This window comes from Tympanuchus pallidicinctus, unplaced genomic scaffold (assembly GCF_026119805.1).
Source record: "Tympanuchus pallidicinctus isolate F22 unplaced genomic scaffold, pur_lepc_1.0 scaffold1, whole genome shotgun sequence".
NCBI lineage: Eukaryota > Metazoa > Chordata > Aves > Galliformes > Phasianidae > Tympanuchus > Tympanuchus pallidicinctus.
In genome coordinates, this window is record NW_026294618.1 from 51,096,872 (window position 1) to 51,119,311 (window position 22,440).

The 22,440-nt window shown below is 38.8% G+C and overlaps 1 protein-coding gene across 3 annotated transcripts; it reads right to left on the minus strand.

Annotated features, from left to right (window-relative positions):
* Positions 1–381: 381 nt before the first annotated feature.
* On the minus strand, positions 382–22,178 carry KIAA0408 (KIAA0408 ortholog). Of its 3 annotated transcripts, XM_052677649.1 has the most exons (8): positions 21,960–22,178; positions 14,469–14,573; positions 12,452–12,492; positions 10,439–10,636; positions 7,595–7,936; positions 7,193–7,272; positions 5,146–6,505; positions 382–3,280 (listed from the first exon to the last, which is right to left on the minus strand). In XM_052677649.1, exons 2-8 carry the CDS (start codon positions 14,473–14,475, stop codon positions 3,107–3,109), a joined length of 2,202 nt encoding a protein of 733 aa, XP_052533609.1. In that variant the 5' UTR covers positions 14,476–14,573; positions 21,960–22,178; the 3' UTR covers positions 382–3,106. The 3 variants fall into 3 exon arrangements, with proteins under 3 accessions (XP_052533609.1, XP_052533612.1, XP_052533613.1); XM_052677652.1 differs by lacking the exon at positions 12,452–12,492; XM_052677653.1 differs by lacking the exons at positions 12,452–12,492; positions 14,469–14,573.
* Positions 22,179–22,440: the final 262 nt, after the last annotated feature.

Below are 22,440 nucleotides of genomic sequence, written 5' to 3' on the forward strand. Positions count from 1 at the left end.
GTCATTAGTTGTTCTTCCATGAGTATGCCTGTGTGCAGGCATATAGAGCCACCTTTGCCTGAGACTTCCAAGATTAATGCATTTTCCTGTCAAAGATCATATGGGGGAACTTGGAGCTCTTCCTACAGCAAACATGTACAATAAAACCAGTGCTATGGTTCAGTAATCACTGCTCTGGAAACAAAAAACTTGCCACAGTACATAGGTCCTATACCTATGGGTATGGTTGAAGAGAATATTTCAACAGTCTCAGTGGCAAGTTTCTAAAATCAATATATCCAGCAAACCTCCTACAGATGAAAATCACCAGTTTTGATACTTTCAGGCATTAGAACCAATGTCTGTAATTTGATGGACACAGAAAACGTTGACAAAATGAACTTATCCTTGACCTATTAGTTTATTTCAAAAATCTTCTGTTCATTAAATTTACATACATAAGGGAATGTTGTAGATATTTGATCCTTTCTCTGTTATTCAAAAACGTGACTATGTCAAAAGTGATCAAAGAATGTTAAGCACGCAAAAGAAACACATCCGTTGACTAACTGATGGAAATGGTTCTGCAGTATTATGTTCTCAAAAGAAAAGTGCACCACCCATTTTTCAGAATAAAGTTGCATAACTTTACCATGAAGGTAATTGAGAGTTTTGATTGTGACTGAAATAAAGAACCATAATTTTACCATTCTCTCATATTACCCTTTCCTCAGCTACAGACATTTAAAGTCTCCTGACTACTTCGGCATTTAAAAGGTCAATTTGCAAGGTATTTTGGTATGCCAGTTTTCATAGTTACGAGAATCTTAATGTTCTAAATTCACTGTAAGTCATCTTAATCTTTCTAGTTCTAAGGACTTCAACAGAGTGCAATCTCTACATTAGGGCAAAGAGAAAAAATTTTATTACTCTTCATTTTTCATTCAAACACAGATTTTTATCTCTGTCCAAATTGTATGAATTTTCTTCAAGGTCTTCTGTCCTTCTGTCTTTTCTAGTAATAACCTTGCAATAAAATCTGAGCTGTTTTTGGTTTATTGTTGATCTGCTTGAAGCCTTCATATATATACTCACACATAAAGTGCCAGAAAGTTTAGATGAGCCAAATTAGTCTGAGCATGTTTTTGCCATGTAGGCAGCCATGATTCTGCATGCAATTTTGGATTTATGGCTCTAACGCCTTCTCAATCCAACTCTGGCATGCCTGAAAAGTTATTGATCCTACAATAGAGGGTACATTGTTCAGAACACATAGCTGTCTGCTTTTTACTCTGCAAAAAGGCAGTTGCATACAGAAAAGAAGAATAAGGCCCTAAAAAGAAGAAAAAAGGTGAGGGTTCTCAGCATGACTGGGATTAGACAACATATCACTATCAGATTAAGTACAGCTAATTTTCCATATATTGCCAAACATACAATTCACTAGGACAAAAGCCTACACTCTCTCTGAAATCCTGTTTACGTTCACATATGAGGACGCACATATTAATGGAGCTTGGGATGATTTTTGAAAGTCCTTTGAACACACTGTGTTTCTTCGGAAGAAGAAGGAAATTTGCAGGACAAGATTAAGCTGATGTTGAAGAAGGGCCTCTTTACTCCTTTTCACCTAGACATGCTGTTTAGAGGTACCATTTATCATCGTCACTACCCTGTGCATTCAGCAACAACCTAGAAAAGGGTGCAAAAAATTCCAGGATGGACACCATCTTTTCAGCAAGAGTCTGGGCAGCATCTGCACTTCTTTCACACTGTGGGAAAGAACAAGCCAAGCTCTGTACACATCATTGTGATGGCCCATAATAATGACTCAAGTGAAGGCAATAACACTTCCGATGCCATTTGTTGAGAATTTCTGTCACTACTGTGATGAGATCTCGATGCAGTACTTCCATACTAGATGTGGATGTTGCTAGAATGCAAGTAAACTTCATTACTGACTGTCAGAAGTCAGTTAGGGAGCAGCATGCTGCTAGCAAGCGGCTCAGGCACTCCAGTCTAGGAGGAGAATAAAAAAGGAGTGTGTCTGCAGCACTGGGAACAACAGTCCTTGTTCTCCTGCCTTGAGTGAAAAGTAAACAAGTCCATTGTTTTCTGACTTTGCCAAACCTCAAAGTATAATGCTAGAAGAAAAAATAAGTTTTGCAGAATTGAGCACATACAACCCTTTTCTTCCCTTCATAAACTGTATGTTACACTAGTTGGAACTGCTGAACTGTTTACAATATGCTATATATATATAATGGCACGCTTAAACGTTTTAAAGAGATCAGAACATTTCAGGAATGTCTCTGGTGTTGAAAAAGGCTGTGTATTACAAATCATATAATATTTTCATTCAGAAAAAATATGTTTGGGTATTTTGACCTCGTACTATAAGGGTTAGGAAACTGAACAAGAATGCCATGAAGCATGACTGACAAATCAGTTGAGCTAGTCTGCTTCAGATACATATTGTGCAAGGCATTATCGCTGCAATTAGTCACAAAAATGCATATTTAGTTTTTGTACATTAAATACTACACCTGTGAACCTATGTAAAAGATATACAAAATATAAATGTCATCAGGACTGTATATTTCAAACTTTTATAATAAGCACAAAGTATATATATATATGTTGGCATATAGGTTGTAATTTCAATGGCAACACTAGCACAGTTTGTCTCTTCTAAGTACAGACCTGTATACTTCTTAATCCAACACATGCACTTACAAACACATGATCATGCATACAGCTTTATGTTCTGCTGTTTGCAGAAGAGTCAGAATATACAGCACTATACATTGTTTCAACTCAAAATTGATTGGCAAATTAAGAAAGATGCCACTCAAAATAAATTCTCTGTGAGCTAGTATTCAAAACAAAACAACAACAACAACAAAAAAAAACAAAACAGGAGAAACCGGGGGTATCATTGTTTCCTCTCAATAAAAACACTGAAGACCATGATGATGACCTAAGATTCAAAACATTTTGTCCAGCATGTGATGGAGTCATTCTTGAACACGATAGGACAGTGTAGATCTGGTTGCTACAACACATACCGAACACAGTTATAATGAGGTGCAGAGCTTTCACAACACCATCCAACCCATTTCTGGGTTCAAACTACTGAGGTCTCCGACCGAAAGGAGACAGACCAGTTGTATGCTGTCCTTCTCACAGCTGGAGGTGCTGATGGTGATCTGGATGCCCATCTGGAAGGTAGACGTCTATTTGCTGGTCGGGCTGGCCGTGAGAAACCCTTCCCATTTGAACATTTAGCTGGCACAGATATCTAGAACACAAAAGCAACCATCCTTGATTTAATGAGTTACAGCAGGAAAGTCCTTCAGGGAGTGCACTGGGAATGTAGGAAGACATTCAGGGTGACCACAGAGCAGGTGGTCTGAAGCTATTAAAAGGAACAAAGTAATGCGCAGAATGCAAAAGAACAGGCATTTCTATGTATAGGGATTCTCACTTCAGCAGCAGTTTAAAATATGCAGAGACAAGTGTCAGACACAAGGAAAGAGACAAAATGTTAATGCAAGTTAAAACTGAACACCCATTTTTCATTTCTCTTCATTGTTGGAAGTCTTGTGAATGAACTCTCAGCATCTTAAGAATACGATCTACATACTTTTTAGGTAATTTTTGATAGCTTCCATTTCAGCAGATGCATTTTGCTAAGAACTCTCTTTCTATTAGCACAGCACAAAGCTGTTTACAGTTGGTAAATAATTCAGAGTGATTATTTATTAATGCAGTGCTATGCCTGCATGCCAAGCCTTATATGTACAGGAGAAACAACAGACCTTGATTTTAGCTACAGAAATATAAATCTGAAATAATAAAGATAAAACTCCATGCTTCATGCTGGGTGTAGTTTTTCACATCTTTGAAAAGCTGCTGAACCCCCAACCGAGCAGTATTCTACTCTTAATTTATGCAACATAAATGATATCATAAAGTGTGAGTCTATGGAGAAAATAATCCAATTGGATTAGTAAAGTTATTCTGGGCTTGCATCAATGCAAATTCAGTCATTCATCATTATTTCTTCCTTACATATTCGTTGATGAAATTCCATTTTCCTATCAAACTTTCACTGGATGAGAAAGAAATCAAAGGCTTTATGTATTTTCCTGTGCTGTAACAAAGATGCTTCTGCTAAGCAAGATGTTGCATCACTGCAAGGCTGACATAAAAACACACAGATTAAAATCTACATGCTCACATTCTCAGCTGTTTAAATCCACATACCTCCACTGAAGTCTGTGAATTTGTGACAGTGTAAGGCATACCAGATGACAGTCTGAATCCATCTAAGTTTCTCAGCTCTAAACATATTTGCCTTCTTGTTTCTGAGACAGTGAGGAACACATTCATTTGTGTTTAGGCCAAGGAGCTCTCCAGGAAAACAGATTTTTCCTTCTCTGAGGCCTCTTACAAAATCTGTAACTTATAGTTTATTTAGAAAAAAACAAACATCTGTTTCTATTTTCATTAATAAAGAATGTTGGCAAAGGCAGCACTTTCGCAAATACAATTCAGCCAAATATAAATTAATTAGTTATGCCATACTCTTCTACTCTTGTGAGCATATACTTGAATTTATAGGAAAAGCGTGGAGATGTAAGTGGATGTCACTTCATTCCTGAAAGCTCTAAGAATAATATAGCTCCCATTTTCATGGTCAGTTCCAAGGAAATCCTGAACCAAGCAGCACCTACGACTCTGAAGGATGCTGCCTCAGCCATCTAGAATTTTGACATGGCAGAGTAGTCTTAAGTCATTTGAGAAGGTTTATGAAACAAGTTATGAAAGTTTATGAAACATGAATCAGCTAAAGGAAGAAGGGAGGGAACTAATATCTGATTTTCAGTAGTTCAAACCCCAAACTGCTGTTAACATCTAGTTTTACATAGCAGCAGCAAAGGCTACAATCTGGCACATAACTTCACTAGTCATGCCTACTTACACACTTCTGCCCTCTCACGACTGTTATTTTTAAAGGAAATCCTTCTGATTCACCTAGATCCTGGCCTGACTTACCAATTTTTATGTAATTTTTTACAGTATAATGATAGTCTGCCTCACTTTAAAACATGAAGCTAAGTATAAAATGGATATTGTTCTTGCCATTCTTCTGAACCTTACCTCTGGTAACTTCTGTCTCTCCTTTCCTTGCTTCAGTTGCTGCCCAATATGCCTGGCTGAATTCCTCAGAAATTCTTGTTTTCCTTGCTCACTTGGAAGCATTTCTAAACACTGATTCAATGTCTCACAACCTCCATCAGTGGATTCAGGGTTTGGCCATGTCCACTTATCTTTGCAGTATTTTGCATTACATGGAGAAATCACTGCAGATTTTTCATAGTTTTTCAAAAGCTTTTCAACAACACCATAGTTTGATCTTGAGTCAGCTGAACGCGGGCGACCGGATAAATTACTCGGTCTCCAGTCATGCTCATGAAGCATGTGCCTGTAACCACTAGTATTTGAAGGTTCATTTATTTGCTTTTGTTGTCCTACTGTTCTGACAACTTTGCTGGGGTTGCTAGTTTCTTGTTCTTTTGCTGCAGAGAATTTGGGATTTGAAACACAAGATGTATCTACAGTTTCTGTCCTGCTAATAGCAGAGTCACACTGTGGGCTGCAGGGTTTGTGATCTAATGCTGTCCCAATCACCGGGTTTTCTTGTAAAGTATTGTTACGTTTATCTGTGTGAAATACAGTCCGGTTAAACTCATCAATCTTTGCTGCTAAAGTTTCATTTCTCTGAGTCTTTCCCAAAGTACAACTGGAGTCTCCCAAAAGATCATTGTGCAGGGTAGCAGGGGCATAAAAGTCGTTGCTGTAATAAGGACTGCAATGAGACTTGGAATTTTGTTTCTGGTGCATTCTGCTACTATGAGCCATATTTCCATCTGAACAACTCTTCTGGGCTGACAGTGGGGAAGGCTCACTTTTACTGTCTTTACCAACATCATATGCCCATGTATTGTGGCAGAAACTTGGTACAATGCACTCGTTTTTAGCTACAGGTATTGCAGCAGTTACCACCACAGGACCTTTCCCAGCCTGCTCCTCATTTGCATAGGCCATTGCAGTTTCATTTTGTTTTATAGATGAAGGATTTGTCAATTTCCTTCCACTCCTACTGTCCTGAACCTTGCAATTGCTTTTGATGCCTGGATCTCTCATTGGTGCTTCAGAAAGCTGTACAGCTGCAGAAAGTGAGTTTGTTAAGTGCCGAGAAGTGCTTCGTGGAGGAACTGGTGGAGCTTCTTTCTGTTGCCAAGGTCTGAAAACCTCTCCTCTGTTGCCAGTAAGACTACCGTAAGACATATCCTTCAAAACCTTGGTGGAGCTCATCAGATTCTTCCTATTATTATGCTCCTCTGTTACAAATGCAACTGAAGACTGTGATTCATTGTTGGACAGATGGTTCATCTCAGGCAGAATAACCGTGTTTTGGGTTTCTTCAAACTCCCCCAGGAAAGGAACTGATTTCATTCTGGACATAAAAAGATAGATATTTCAGGGGTGAGCAAAAAGAATATTCCCTAAGGGGACTTCAGCATGGACTCATTCTATGAGCAGGTATTTTATCACTGGCTGCTTAAAAGGCTTTGGCAGCTGTTTTGCTACAGCTGATAAAGTTTATTCAGAACAAACATGATGAATTTGAAGAAAGCTCAACACAGAGAATTTTGTGTTCCTTTCCCTTGCCACTAAAACTATTTGCTTATTTTCTTAACTATCCTATAGCAGGGATTCCTTGTCAGGCATTCCTTGACGCATTTCCGATATTTAAGGCTAAATCTGGGATTAACGTAAGAAACTTCCCAGCCTAATATAAAATATTCTATAGAACCACACAGCAATCAGGGCAGACAAAAATATCTGTTCCCTTTCCCAAGCCTCTATATGGACATTATAAACAGGTACAATTTAATCTCATACGAATACTTACCTCATTTTGTAGGTTCTATAAACTTCATTTTACTAGTAAAATGTGTCCTGTATCATATTTCAGAAAATTTCATTTGAATGATTTATGCTTTTATACTAAGAGACTGAGAGGACAGAAACTGATCGGCTGCTGATAAATTCAAGAGCAACCCTCACTTCAAAGTAAACAGAAACATGGACTTGTATCTGTTTTCTTCCTCTAAGATACAGAGTCCAAATATGCCTTTACCTTCTGTGGTTAGACTTCTTCCGAATTTCCTCTTGATAGCTGCATAATTCTTCACTAACTCTGGCAAGTTCTTTAAGAGCCTTTGTAAATATAAGAATAGTTTTTTAACATAAGCCTTTTAAATAGCATCTCCAGAACTACTTTGAAAACTGTTGGGATTTTCATTTAATAGTCACAGCACAGGAAAGCAGTGTAGGGAAAGATATGAAAATGGTTATGAACTGAGGTAAAGTGCATGCTATAAACACATTTAAGCAGTGAGAAGACGCACATCATCAGCAAACTGAGGAGGAAGTAGAGATAGCACCTCGCTGGGAGAATAAAATCAGGTTAATCCTAGCAGACTACAGCTAGGGTATTTTCTTCATCCTTTTAAGTGAAACATGCTAATACTTTACTTACCACATTGAGATCACCAATATAGCTCTTGGCATTTTTCTTGGAATTTTTGATGCTGAGGCTGTCTTCAAGTTCCTCATGGTTCTCAAAGGCCAGACTGTCCATTAACAGGGTATCGTTTTTTCTCTTGGCTCTGATTTCTTTGCATTCAGGTCCTCTTTTACTCAGCAAACTCCCTCTTTCCATCCCATCATTTACCACATTGTGTTGATAGTTCAGTTCCACTGTGTCACTCTTTTCTGAAGTAGGAGAATGCATGGACAGCTGCAGCATCTTGCTCTGAATAGCCTTATTGTCGTGGACATTCATATTGTTCTCTCTTCTAAGTTTTACCTCCTGGTAAAGCTAAAAAAAAGACAACAGAACCTTCTATTAAATCACAGTACTTTGATCAACTTTTGAAAAAAAAAAACATCCACCACATATTAATTTTCTATTTCGAATAATGCTTCACTTGGTAGCACTAAGAAGAAAAATTTGATACACGTGTTAGTAGAAAAGTGTTGAGTCACACAGCATGATAGTCCACAGGATGTTATTGTCACAGGATGTGGAATGGGAGGTTGCTATTCAAAATCCTTTGCCATGGTTTTAATAAATGGCTGGCACACATAGGATGGGATTCCAAGAGATCTCATGAGGACAATGTCCAGCCAGAAGTTGTGTGACTGCCTTCCAAGTAATATCAGTGCATTATATTGTGAATCACAGAATCACAGAACACAGTTCTGACAGGCTGCATGGGGAATGAGAACAGATGTGAGAGAGGGCTCTACGTCACAGCCTGGTAAACTATATTAGTTTAAGAAGGGGAAGTGAATTTTCATCACATACAGTGCCATCTGCACTAAAGCAGACTCTTCTGGTTCTCAGACAAATGGAATTCGTCCCTATGACTTCAGTGATAAATCAGTACTCCAGAATGGTACTATTTGGCAATGTGCTGTCACTGTCCTATTTTCTTTCTACCTGCTGAGAACCAGTGGCTCTACTAGTAAATGAAAAGGTGCTAATTCCTGTCATCCAGTATATACAAACCAGAGTACTGTGATAAACTACAAAGTTGAAAAAATAGCAGCATCATAAAAACCTTTTATGCTTACATTATTATTTCTAGTGCCAAGAATCCCACGGCTCCTTATAAACATTCATTCTTAACTTTCTCTTATGAAGAAAGAACAGAGTAGGCACCTCCAAATAACCATCTGCCTGCTCTCTTGTTGTGCACTGTCCTTTTGGAAGGACAATGATAAAAGAATGACAATGTGAAGAACACGGAGTCATTTCATGAGTAGTGCAGTTGATAAGAAGTACTCTCATATTCAGAGACTTGACACTTGACCTCCTCTGAGGCTTTCAAAATTCACTCTCAAAGCCCAACTATTCAAGAGATCTGAGGGCCAAACTTTGTAATATCCAATAAAAGAGAGCCTCATTCGGATTCAGCACAGATACTAACACGGTGCTAATTCAGCAATATCATCTCTTAAACCATCATAGGCCCTTCTGGAGAGATCCTTCAATGAAGTTCATATTTGGTGGGCTGAAGAAAATTACCAAACAAAATCACAACCTGATAAAGTAGCAAAAGCCTTGTTTAGGAAAACCCTCTGCAGATGACAGCATTTAAAAAGGGGTCTCCCCTTTTCTCTAGACTTGTGGTTTTTTGTGAAGAACTGTCAGGAAACTGAAATCAAGGGCTGCCACAGTCATAGATTAAAAAGGACCTTAGGATGTCAATAACCTTGGGGCATCACCTCTAGTACTGTCTGGTTCTGTATTTCCCCTCAAATCCATTCCATTCTTCATCTCTTTCCTGACAGCACAGAAGCATCCTAACACAAAAGACAGAATGTAGTGGGGATTGGCACACCAAAGTTTGTAAAAACTTCTGGGAAAAGACAGGAGAGCTGACATGAAGTAATACTGCATGCTTTGGACACTATGGCTGCAGTTCTTTTTCCATCTCCTACTTCCACGTGAGCAGTCTCTGCCACACATTCCTGTGTTGCTCAGCCACAGGGAGGTGTTGGCAGAGAACAAGCAAAGCTACTCCATGTGTATATTAGCATGAAAAATGTGGAAAACTCGGTGATGAAAAAGCTTGTCTCTATGTACTGCCAAAGCAGATTCAATTTACGTGTTTCAGGATGCCAGAGGGTTCTACTCAAGTGACGATTTGGGGATAAAGAAGTAACAAATAATTATCTAAATTATTTCTGGAAGGAGACGCCATAGAAATGGCAGAAAGTGAATGTTTGTTAATACATGTAAACACAAGTGGTGTGAGGGCTTTCATGCTATTTACCATAGCCATTTTCTCTATTAAATGTTGCCCATAAATGGAACACGTTCTCGACAGAACAATTCAGCATCATACAGAGATTGATATATTACATTCTTTTTAACATTACTGTTTATCCTACCAGACTTGTGCCAAGTAACGCCTTTTTTTTTTTTTTTGCCAGAGAATTGATACTTTTTTTTTTGTCACTAAATATGCTTTTTCCTATGCCTCATACATTCAGATCTATTTAGCATGTCTGTACTTGCAAAAAGCATGTATAAAATGAGCACCATGGCTCAGTGCCAGAAGAACTGGCACAAGTATATACAGCCAACAATACAGCAAACTTGACACAGTTATGTTTAACCTCCTGCTTCATATTTCTGAGTATTAAATGAGCAATTGCAAATACTGATTAATCCCAGGCTCTGCATCCTACAAAATCCCAGTGACCGATAGGAAATAGGATATAACTCAGAGAAAAATACATTAAACTGATCTCTAGTCACTGAAAATACTTAAGTAAAAATGTTAGTGTTCAAAGCTTTGTTTTAAAGTACCTCTTCAATTTTCTTCTGCATAACTTTCCATTGACATTCCCATTCTTTCCTCTCATTGTCAAATTTTTCCAGCAGTTCCATCTTCTCTTTATTCCAGTTCCTCTCGGTGTTCTCAAGTTGTTTATGCACGTCCATGGTTACAGTCTGTGTAACAGCAACAAGACAGCTCTGTCTTTCTTTTTCTTCCCTGAATGCTTCCTGAAAGATTATCAGAATTAGTCTTGTCTTTCATTCTAGCTTCCAGGAAAAAACAAACAAGCAAACAAACCCTAAAATTATTAACTTAAATGTGCATGCAGAAGACAGCAGCGCAAGACTGCACAACATATATCTGCAGTGTGACAGGAATATGGAAGACCTAAGTGTTGTAGGACAAATCTCCAGAAGGAAACAGATCCAATCTGAAAATGAGAGGGTGGATGCACAACCAGCATCACAGGATTCACCAGTGTCTTCCACATCAGGCTGTGTACCATGGCCTCTTCACATCTTTGCTGTTATACCTCGCTATAAACCTGCTTTCCTTGAAATCTGACTCTGCGTGATACTGAGTGGCAGATCAGGGCCTTGGGATCCTCTAAGGTCTGCCCTTGAGGGTGAAAGCTATATTTACATTTGTTCAAAAGACAACCACAAGTGTAAAAGTATCATGTTTGCTGATGCACTCTTTTCACACAGGCATTTAGCAAGAGAGAGACCGAAAATCTTTTGGCAATTGAAGACCGTAAACTTGATACATGGGAAGAAATTTCTCATGGCTGTATGGATGCTTTAGAATACATTAAAAAAAAAAGGAGAGAAAAGCTAGAAACAGGTAACAAGCACATACATGCTGTAGAAAGCATCATTCTGACTACAGGCTTCTATTAAAAGTTTATGTACTTTGTATGTATTTTTATGTACTCATGTACTTTGGATTCACAAACACACAGCATAAGGAAAAAGATAGGACCAGCATAGGGAAAAATGGAAACAGTTATCTGATAGCACTAAATCAAACTTATTTCAAAACCTCACTCAGAACATTTAATTCATTTGTGCTTCAGTTTCTTGATCCTTTTCAGAAGTCATTAGTTTCTTACTAAGCGTTGATGAAAAATTATTAATATAACTACTAAATGTTTTAAGTACTTTGGATCTGCTCATTTGACTTTGGAACAAAACAATTACAGATTTTATGGGCCTAATACTCTCCCTGCTTTGTTAGGCTCACAATAGAAGTTCCAGTACTGCCAGGACATTCACTATGCCAGAAAGGCCAAATCTACGCTCATTCAGCTACAGTGACTTCTGCAGTATAACAGCTGGTACATACCTTGATGCTCAAGTCATTAACTTTGTGTCTCCAAGCATGCTGTTGTGTCACTTAGGTTGGGCTGGAATCTAGTTCTAGTCACAAAATGCCTCTGCACTGCTTTGGTCTCCTTCCAGAAGCCAAGTGTACAGGCAGGCAAATGAACTACCAGAGAATGAACAAGGGGTGAGTTCTGGTTTGCCTTCTTGGAATTTGTTCACTTCCCTGACTGATAGACAGTGACTGTCAGCTCACAGGAACTGCCCATTTTGCCACCCACATCTTCTTTGATGTAGTACATATTCACACTTGAGCTTCACACAAAGCTCTTCCTCATCCCATATTTTATTGGGTGAGACTTGTTGATTCAACTGTGGCTACTATGTAATCAGCACTTACCAGTGTCTGCGTTATTTCAGCTGACTGGTAAGTTGATGCCAATCCTAGAGTCAGCTTTTTTCGTGAGCAAGTGAGTAAAGCTCAGCTGAGAGCAGAGGGTACTCAGATCTTGGTGCCACAGGAAGTCTTGCTGCAGCATCTCACCTGGCAGGCATCTTGGGGCCAGTCCTAGCCCACTGACTGTAATACCATTGACCCCAAGCACCTTGGGAGTGAGGAAGCAGTCACCAAACATCTCTGTTAACCTGTTTCATAGCAGCATAGTCCTGTCAACAAGTAACTTGTTTTTGGAGCTTACTCTTTTAATATCTTATTCATACCTGTCTAGGAGCTCTGAAATGATCATTTGCCCTTCTTCTCCCTGCATAAAGATGCATGAGGCAGCTTTTCAAACACCTTAAACTCTCTAAATTAAGAACCGCTCAAAGACAACACAGCATTCTCATTATAAAAGAAATTAAACACTTGTTCACTCACAGGTTCCTAGGGAAAATGGCCAGGCTACAGAGATGCACCTTTCCAAGCCAAAACTTTGGGCCAGACTTCAGCATTAACCAAAAACAACTTACAAAAGAATTCCACTGCACTTGAGATCTGTTGCAATCTGAGCATCTATTGCAAAATAATTTTACAGCTGTTTCAATACTTTCCCACCTTCTTAGTTCAAAAGTTGTAATTTTTATAAACAAGTAACTTGTCTACTTACTCTGCTTCTCTGAAATCTTCAAACACGTGTCAGAAAGAAACAATAACAACAACAAATACGTCAGCACTGCAAAATCACAAACTAGAGAGGCTGGCACAATCTGTCTGTAACATTAAGGAATGGCGATTTTACCAGTGCTCCATTGGTAATAATGGCTGCAATTCAATCAGCAGCATATTACTTGACAAGCACTAAAGACTATACATCATACTTACTTTATATGCATATAAGAGCAGATATTTACTTCTTTCAAGCACGCATATAACATCAAAGAGGTCCCTGGTGGTTTCTTTGTGCTGGGAGCTACTACTGCTTAACAATTTCCAAACTGTTTCATGTGATGTTGTAATTATAAAGAGAATTGGAGATAATCAAAATGCAATCAGGCCTTGGATGTTGTGAAGAGATTAGTTATAGAAGTTACAGGTAGTTTCTTGTAGCACTAAGGTTCACAAAGAACTATTGCTGCTTCTTGTTCTCTGATATTCTCTGTATATAAATTCTAAAAAGAAAACTGCTGCTATTGTACAATGGGTAATTTCCTCAGATGGTTTATCTCTTGTTTCTGTGGTTCTGTTTGCTTTTTTTCTTGGTCTTTATCGTTTATTTGTTGATATATTTTTTATTTGCTTGCTTACTTATTTTAGTAGTTCTTATTTGTAGTTCAGACAGTGTACCCTGTCTGTCTGGTGCACCATGATGTCCCCATGGGTATTGCATATGGCTTATGCAACACAAAAAGATGTCAAATGCCACATTTTAATCAGCCATGTGGATCTGTGCTCTTGCAGTATTGGCATATTCTGCATGTCCTAGACAAGGTCAGAAGCTCATTACAGCAATCAACTTCAAGCAAATAATCAATTTTGTCTACATCAGCTGCATTTTTCTCTTAACTTTCCCTTTAACTCTACCTGCTCTCAAGAAAAAAAATGACTTAAGCTGCTATTTGACATTACTGTTAGTATTCCCCTATGTCTTACCTGCATCCTTTCTATCTAACTATGCACAGCAGTTTGAAATCAACTGCTACCAACTTCTCAAAATAATCTGCAGTGACATCATCTGGGGAGACTTTAGTTTTCAACAGAGATTAATTAGACTGGTTTTGCACAACCATTTAGACAAAAAAATCTTCCACTGAGTTTACAAAAGACAAACAAAAAAAGGCAATTGGCAATTAAACTATTTCCAGCAAATTCCTATCTTTTCAATGACTAAGACAACCATAGAGTAATTCATTTGTTCAACTGTGAAAGAAAGCCGTCACAATACTGAGCATTTTATCATTAGAAAGAAACTGCATTTGAATGAGAATGAAAGAGAAGGAGTGAAAAAGGAAAAAGAAGAGAAGAAAAAGAAAATGGAAAGAGGAAAAAGAAGGAAAAAAAAGTTCTCAAAATGATACCTGTTGTCCCTATTCTGTTGATACATCTGTGTCTGTGCTAAAAAAAAACACAACTGAACTAATGCCAAGTCTTTCTCTAAGAATAAAGAATATGCACAAGATACATAAAACACCACGTAACATCTGAATTGCAACATGGAAGAGATATTTAAATAGTAATTAGTAAATTGCAGGGTTTTTAAATTTTAATTGCTCAAAGATTTCAAATAAGCAATAACCATACCTTTCATGGAATAAAAAAATCCTTGAGGTTTTCAGTCCATTTCTAAACAGCAGTGAAAGCAAGGAAATGCATAGCTAGCTGAGATCCAGTTCTGCAAATCTTGATCTTTAAAAGAAATAAGAAAGCTAAGCAATATGCAACCTTTCAGTTGGGCAGCATTTGCAACTGTCTGTGAATAACTCCACAACTTTTGCTAACTGAAAAACAGTTCCGCTCAGCATCATCCCAGCAGCTGGCTTCCACGTGACGTCAGTGCATGGAGGATGGCTTTAAAGCCATATCTTCCAACCCCCAGCTCTGTAACTTTATATCTGCTCATATTTTGTGTAAACAACTCCAAGTCCAGGACATTTTTAGGCTTTATAGTGCAGTCCAGTCTTCAAAGCTTGCCAAAGCAGCCAGTGTTAACATTACAGCTGTGACAATAGGCAATTCTAGGTTGCTTTTATTAGAGTCCATGTTGAGAAGGAAGATTCTTTTCTGCCTCCCAGCTCCAGCTTCCAGGGTTATACTTTTTGGTATGATTATTCAGAGCTTTGCAACTTGATCTCGTAAACTGCTTTGTAAGGGGAGTGTGTTTAAAGCAGCAATTTTGTTGGTTAATAGCTATCTGCAAGAGCTAAAAGCAAACCACACCTCCCTAAAATCTTTTTTTCTGCATTCACACACTAGCACTTAGAAAGGGCAGAATTACTAGGCATTGTGTAATCCTACTTTCCTGCATTCTGGAAATGGTGACAACGGTTTCTTTGGGATATACTCAAATATTCCTGCTACTTTATAAAGATTCTGGATTAGATTCTCTGGTCTGTTATGATACTTTGTGTCTCAGCAAAGCAGAGTGCTTGAAATTGAGAATCTCCTTTGCACAGGGAATTTCACCCCTGGTGTAAGGCTAGTGAGGAAGCTCCAAAAGCACCACAGCCTGGATGTAGAGGATTAGGAGTGCCCACAGCAAGTGCTGGCATGAAACGTGACAAAAAAGACCAAGCCAGTGAACATTCACAGGAGATCCTGAAGCTGATCAACAGGCAGAAGCCCCAAATTCTTACGTGTCTGCTGACCCCACACTCGTGCAGCAGAGAGGCATCGCTGCATCATTAGACTGCTATGCTGTGGCACAGCAAAGGAGGGGGGACCCCAGCCATAGCTGCACATGTCCTGCTGCCCTGTCAGGTACTTGTACCTGTGGGCATTCCTTAAGACCCACCACAGCCACAGAACTCACTTCAGGGAGTGTTCATCCTTGTGTGTACCTGGAGAAGAGCCACAGAGTACTTCACTGAGGCAGTATAAAATTCTGGACAATTTTTTTCATCTAATATCTGCCTTTAAATATACTAGGCAGAAGTGACATCTTTTTTTGTGGGCAGAGCAGCTGATGACAAGAGGATCTTTGAGATGGAGGACACAATATGAGGTTTCATACCTTCTTACTGAGTCAGCACTCTCCTCCTTAGAACAATACATGAGATCTATACTCAGCATAAAGACTGTAGTTCTGGGTGCATTTTATAGGAAATAGCAAAGCATGTTTCAGGGACAACACATTTTTTCTCCTTATATGGTCTAGCTGTATTTGTATTACTTGGGTGCTTATTCTTCCCCTATGTGACATAAATAATGGGACTTGGGCTACTAGTGAAAATTTGAAAGACAATCTCAAAGTGAACTAAGATGCCAAAGTGCATGACTGAATGTCCCTGAAGAAAAAACTCAGCTTCTAACTGGGGAATCACAATTTCCCATTCATAAGGCAGAAGTGTGACGCTCTTGGAGGCTGCTCCCCAGCAGGCCAGCTGGCACGGCTGGCAGCAGGGCCAAGTGCCCAGGGGCAGCCTGGAGGCACAGCTGGAGTCTGGATGCCACAGCTGCTCCTCCCAAGCACGACTGCACCACACAAACAGAGATGTGAGACAAAGCCTTTTTTCCCCCTAGATTTCCCATCAGCATTGGCTATTACTCCTGGGTATTTAATATTGCTAACTCAATGTCCCTCATCATGCTGTGTGAAGACTTTGAAACACAACAAAGAGAAACTAAAGGAAATAATGGACTAAATCTCAGACTCAAGTTCTTACTCAGGCAAAATCCTACATTTCTGTTGGTGTAATTATAAACACATGCAGCTTTGTAAAACAGTTGCTTGTAGTAAACATTCCCTTAGTTGACAAGAGCATAACTCTACGCTCCTCATACCTTCTGGTAACTGCAAAGACACTAGGAAAGACTTTTCCTACTCCTTACCTGATGGAGGCCAGGCAGAACTACAGCTCTGCATGGCCACAGGCTCTGTTTCATTGACACTGTTTTGCAGGATGATGCATGGAGGAAGAAAATTTCTTGACCTATCCACAGCACTGGAAGGACATTTCAGAGACAGCTCTAGTCTGGGTAGGCAAAACTAAACAGTGCTGTGCATAGTCAAAGGGCCTCTTTCTAATAAGAGAAAGGAAAGCAAACTTGGAGGAAAAAAAAAAAAAGACAAAAAAAACCTAACAAACACAAAACAAGCTATTAAAACCTGGGTTAATTGAACCCGATACTACTAAGTGCAGTAACAATGGCTCCCTCTTTGGAGGAAAGTAAGTCATCCAACAGAAACAGCTCACCCTGCAGCGACACCAGAAAATGCAGTAAGAGTGGCTTTCTGGGCTCTGGCACAGGCAAATTAAGTAGGAAGGCCATTGTAGGTTAATTACATCTGACACTCTGCTTCCGTAGGCAAAGCGTTCTGTGTCCATAGCTGGTATCAGCTCTGCTTGTTCTAGAAGTCAGCACATCAACAGAACAAGTGCAAGGGCATTTTAAACAACTCCTCAGCTAAATTTGTCTTCATTGTGCAAGACTGAAGTCAAAGAAGTGTTTCAGCATGGACTACAACCTGATTACATATTCAGCAGTGTCATCTGATTAGAAGTCTGCATTCAAGATTATTTCAGAGCATCTTTGGTTGTTGCATTGCCTCCTACGGTACTGACCTAAAACCAGGCCAGGACCAAATGACTGCACGTACACACCAAGATGATGAACAGCAAAATGGCCTTTATTACACATGAACTCTAGCTTATATAACCTACGTGCTTTGTCTACGCCCCTAAGGGCACGTGCCACACATCAATCATAGAGCAGGGAGAGGGTCTATCGCGTCACATCCCATGGGGGGGTCTCGCAGTTGCTGACAACATTTGATCTTGCCATACTTGCTCAGGAACAGCATACCTATTTTGTTCTGTCAGCACAAACCACATAAGAGAGAACAGCACAGCTGCCATCATAGTCAACCCAAACGTTACATCAGATTCCTATGAAGTACGTTTTACACATCAATATTTCAGGCAAATATATCTCAGCAGTGGATATATGTCTGGAAACTGGCAGACAGGAATACAAATTCTGCCTTCTCTAACCATCATGCGCTTCTGCAATCACATATACCTTAGCAGAGAAATAGAGCCAACAAAGTGCTATGTCATGTCACTTCTCCAAGGGTACACTGGAAATCAGTGGCAGATACTTTCGACGTTTACTTTAAATAGAGCCACTGTAATTCTCCCCATAGGCAACTGCATGTGTAATGGCAAAAGTTGAGTTTGAATATCACTACCCCCAACATTATATCAGAGACAGAAATGTAAGCCAATGGGAGTTAGGCACCCGGTACTGACGCCTTTAAAGTCTCCTACTCGCCTATCAAATGCTGAGGTGATTAAGGGGAAGGGCATGTAATATCCTAAAGCTCTGCTTGTTTTTGTAAACAACTCTGAAAGTTCATGTGCAGTTCATCTCTTTTTATAACACATATTTAGACAGCCACAGTTTTGGCCATTTTTCATTTTCCAACTGCGGGCACATTTCTGCACTGTAGCACCTGCTCACTTCTGGATTTGATACTGAAGCAGTGGTGACATGTGTCAGCAGACACTTATCCTCTCTAACCGGAGCTTCAGGCATGGATATTTTTGGTTGAAAGAAAGATCACTGGATCCTGGAGAAGTTGATCTTTCTAGTATCAGGGAATTTTTCAGTAAAAGTAAAAATATATAAAAAGGTACCTTCTCTGAGTATGCAGAAATTTTTCTAAATAGGAAAGAAAATATTTCTCTGGTTGCAATAAAAGGAAAAAGAAAGCATCTATATTCTAAGTGACAAAAATTTGTCTGACTTATTTCCAATATATAATAAAACGAAAGTATCAGAATTAATCTATATTTTCAAGATCTTTATGAAAGGACGTGGAACACATGTCCTGGAACACCCAGAAATCAGAAATTTAATCTTTCAGAGAAACTAAGACAATCTTGAGCCTGAAATTTAGTAACCTTTTTTTGCAAGGATAGAATATTAATCGCGGTATCCAACCCAAATTCAGATTTTAATACTTCTACTCCACAGAACAAAATTTGGCATCCATTTCAAGCAGATTTTGCTTATTTTAAGTTCCTTTCATTAATAGGCTCTGCAGCTTTTTTTGTGCACTTTTATGTAAGATTTTAATATTTACTCTGTAGTGTAATGTGTTACCACATTTATTTTAATATCCCTGTTAGCAGCAGTAAATATTACATCTCCTGTTTTTATAGGGCTTACGCAAGTCCCTGGATGTGCTTCAGCGGAGCTGGATTTCATCAGTGAAATGCCTGAAATGCCTTCAGCTGACTTGTACAGGTAAGCTGCAGCGATCTGTGAGAGCAAACGTACTTTATAAAGGTTAGCTACATACATATTCTTGCTCAACATCTGAGCTTTTTGCTATAAAAGCATACTTCAAAATATTAATCCTGCTTTAATTAAGAAGAATCTATGATTTGTTGTTGAAACACTTTTCCTTCACTTGCAAAAAAAATACATATATCTGGTTTACCCAGCATCCTCTCATCAGGAGGATAACAAACATTTCTTTATTCTGCAATGCCTCTGCTATTGCAGCTCACTTCAAGAAGTTCTTCTGTTTCAAAAATGGGATTTGTGAATCCACTACCAGTATAACTGATACTGATAGGCAATGTGCCAGGTAACGTGCCATATAAGAGCAAAATCACCCATTTTTCTTTACTGCTCTTCTGAGTTGCACACTATGCAGCAGATAAGCTAATGAATCAGCAGTGCTCAGGTTGGCCTTTCTCTGCCTGACTCCCACACACTCCCGCTAGAGGATGCGGATGTGTTCAGCTGAATTTAACTGCTTATCTCTGAAGTAGACTTTGTCCATCACCCCTATAAATGGGGAGAATCTGCAGCCTTTCTTGACAAGTAGAACTGTCACATTTGTGAGACCGAGCCACTTCAATTCAGCACGACACAGAAGACTTATTTAGCTAAATGTTATCTTCTGGCTATCAACAGATTCTGTACTGATTTTATTAGCTTTCTCAGCAACTGTTAAAATAAAGAAAAATGAAGGGTTGTGCACTCCTCTGCAATATTTGATGTGAAACAAATGAGCAAATCCAGTCTGCCCCTTAAAGCTGGATGCAGGACATGAAAAATAACTTTCATTTCTCATTGGGATTTTTCTGTATCAAGGGTTGCAGGGTTCCTGTTTTGCTCATCACAGATTTAAAAACTGTGGGGATACGCTAAAATGATTTTGGATGCTTCAGGATCCCTTCATTTCAGGTTGTAGGCTATGCAACAGTTCCTTAAATGTCTCAGCTCTGACTTGCTTTCTTGATGCCTGGCAGAAGTAGGATGAGGAAGGTTTGGTTCACGTAAAGTAAACGAACCATACGCAAGAAAAATTACTGTGACTAATCAGTGGGGTTATAATTGTCAGTCCTGTACAGAGGGTATGTCCCACCTGCCAACTCGATAGATTCATGTACACTTTAACTGATTTCTAAGAAAGATGCAAATCTTTTCCAAATAACTTCCAAAATATACTTGATGTATGAATACTGTGCTTTAAGCTTTTTTGGCAATTTTACAGTAGTACCGTTACTGATACACCCAGTGTAAAGCAAACCCTTTCTCATCATCTTTATTACAAACAAGCTGAGAAAGGGATAAATGTGTGGGTTAAAATCTGAAAGCCCACAACTTCAGATCAGGTTTGAGCATGATTTGTTGTACTCTTTGGGACTGAGACAGTAATATTAAGAAAAAAAAAATATTTTCTTCCCCCAATAGCAGCAGTAGAACAAAAGAAATTCAAAAAGCCAGTGTTTTGCTAATATTTGATTCATCAAGTTGAAGCCTACAATTATCAGATTTTAATGTTCAAATTGCAAAGCCTTTGGAAAAAAAAAATCTCAATTATTGAAATAATCTGACAGAGAAAAGTAGCAAAAAGGATGTCCCCTCAGTGACTTCAGTGCTATCTTTAAGATCACAGAAGTTCACAGTGAAGGGAAGTTTACAACTGACCATATCTCACCATAACAGTTTCTAATATGTGCAACTCAACTTTAAGGCAATTGAGCACAAGAAGCTCTTCAGAATTCTGTTGCACCTGACTTCCTCTTTACCCAGATGAAGGTAAAAAATTCTCTCTTTACCTATATATTGATCATTGTTTTCTTTACCTGCATCTCAATAACCACAAAGTAAATAAGACAAAATTCCCAGATAGGAATAACTGTTTGGATTAAATGAAGGTTCAGTGATTTAACTGATGAAGGCTACTATACTTGTAGAGAATACATGGAAGGAGAGCTAGACAAATGAGGAAAAAATGAAAGTTTTGTTTAATGCTGAATGCTGTGAGTTCACTACCTTTTCCATTCTCATAAAAAAAATTCTGCTGGCTAACCTCTGCTTACCTATAAGTGGTTTCTCTCAAAACATTGTCTCTGCTGTTTCATACAGTGGGCTACAGCTCTCAGCAGGAATTTTTATCAGATGGAGCGAGACATGAAGATGAACTCTTCTCATATGGGAGCAGGGTTAAGTGAACAGTATGAAAAAGAATTCATATTGCCAGTTAGTAAAGCAGCTGCTTTATTTATTACCACTTATTTATTGTTTTGGCACCAGACAAGGCAAATAGCATCACCACCCACAGTTCAAGTAAGACTGCAGTGTGGCCGCTTTTCTAGAGCACACAGAGATTGCAGCCAACCTACATCTCTCAGCAGACTCCTTGCTTGCACTGCTAGACTCCTCTTCCTTGTATATCTAATTCTCAGAGGCCCCAGCTCCTCACCACATTTCTACATACAAGTACTCTGTATCAGCCATTCTTATTCTGTCCCCTCCACGGTGTCTAATCTACATAACACAGTGCTGATATCAAAACCATAGAAAATATATATGAACTGTGAAATACAGTTACAGAATACATATGGTTTTACTTTTCATTGGCTAGAATGCAAGTTATTTTTCTGGGAGTGGGAAGAGGAAAAGCACAGACTCCTCATACCCACTCCTCATGTTTCCGTTTTTCTTCTGATTTGGTGCAAATTAATGAATATTACATTGGTTCCAGCCACTCGGGAATATTTCATTCAAAAATAAAAAGCAGAGAAAGTGAAAAATATTCTGTTTGCTTACCTGGAACACTATGGTGAGCAGGTTTCCTGTTCAACTGGATGATTTTTTTTTTCTTTCGCACTTGTAGGTGTCTGTTTCGGTTTTGGCAAACAAGTAGTCTTCAGTGTTTTTACAGCAGTGGATATTACAGAAATTATGTCTCTTGCACGTCTTATCTTGGAGGGTGGACAAAATAAACAAACTGAAAATAACACTACAATGAACAGCAAAAGATGAATGGGTTACAGTACAAAAAACAGTGTAAAAAGGAAGACAAGTTTAAATATTGTTGTGTATGAAAGGGATGAAAATAATACAAGGATGAGAATAAGTAAAATGATAGGCTGGAACATCTGGGAAAGTAAATACAAAGACAAAGAGAACAGTCAATTAATGGAATACCAAGTCCAAAGTTTTTAAAAAATAAGTAGTGATTCAGATTATGCTTGTAGAGGGACCAAGTGCCCATCTCCCATTGACTTCAGTAGGAGTTCTGCATGGT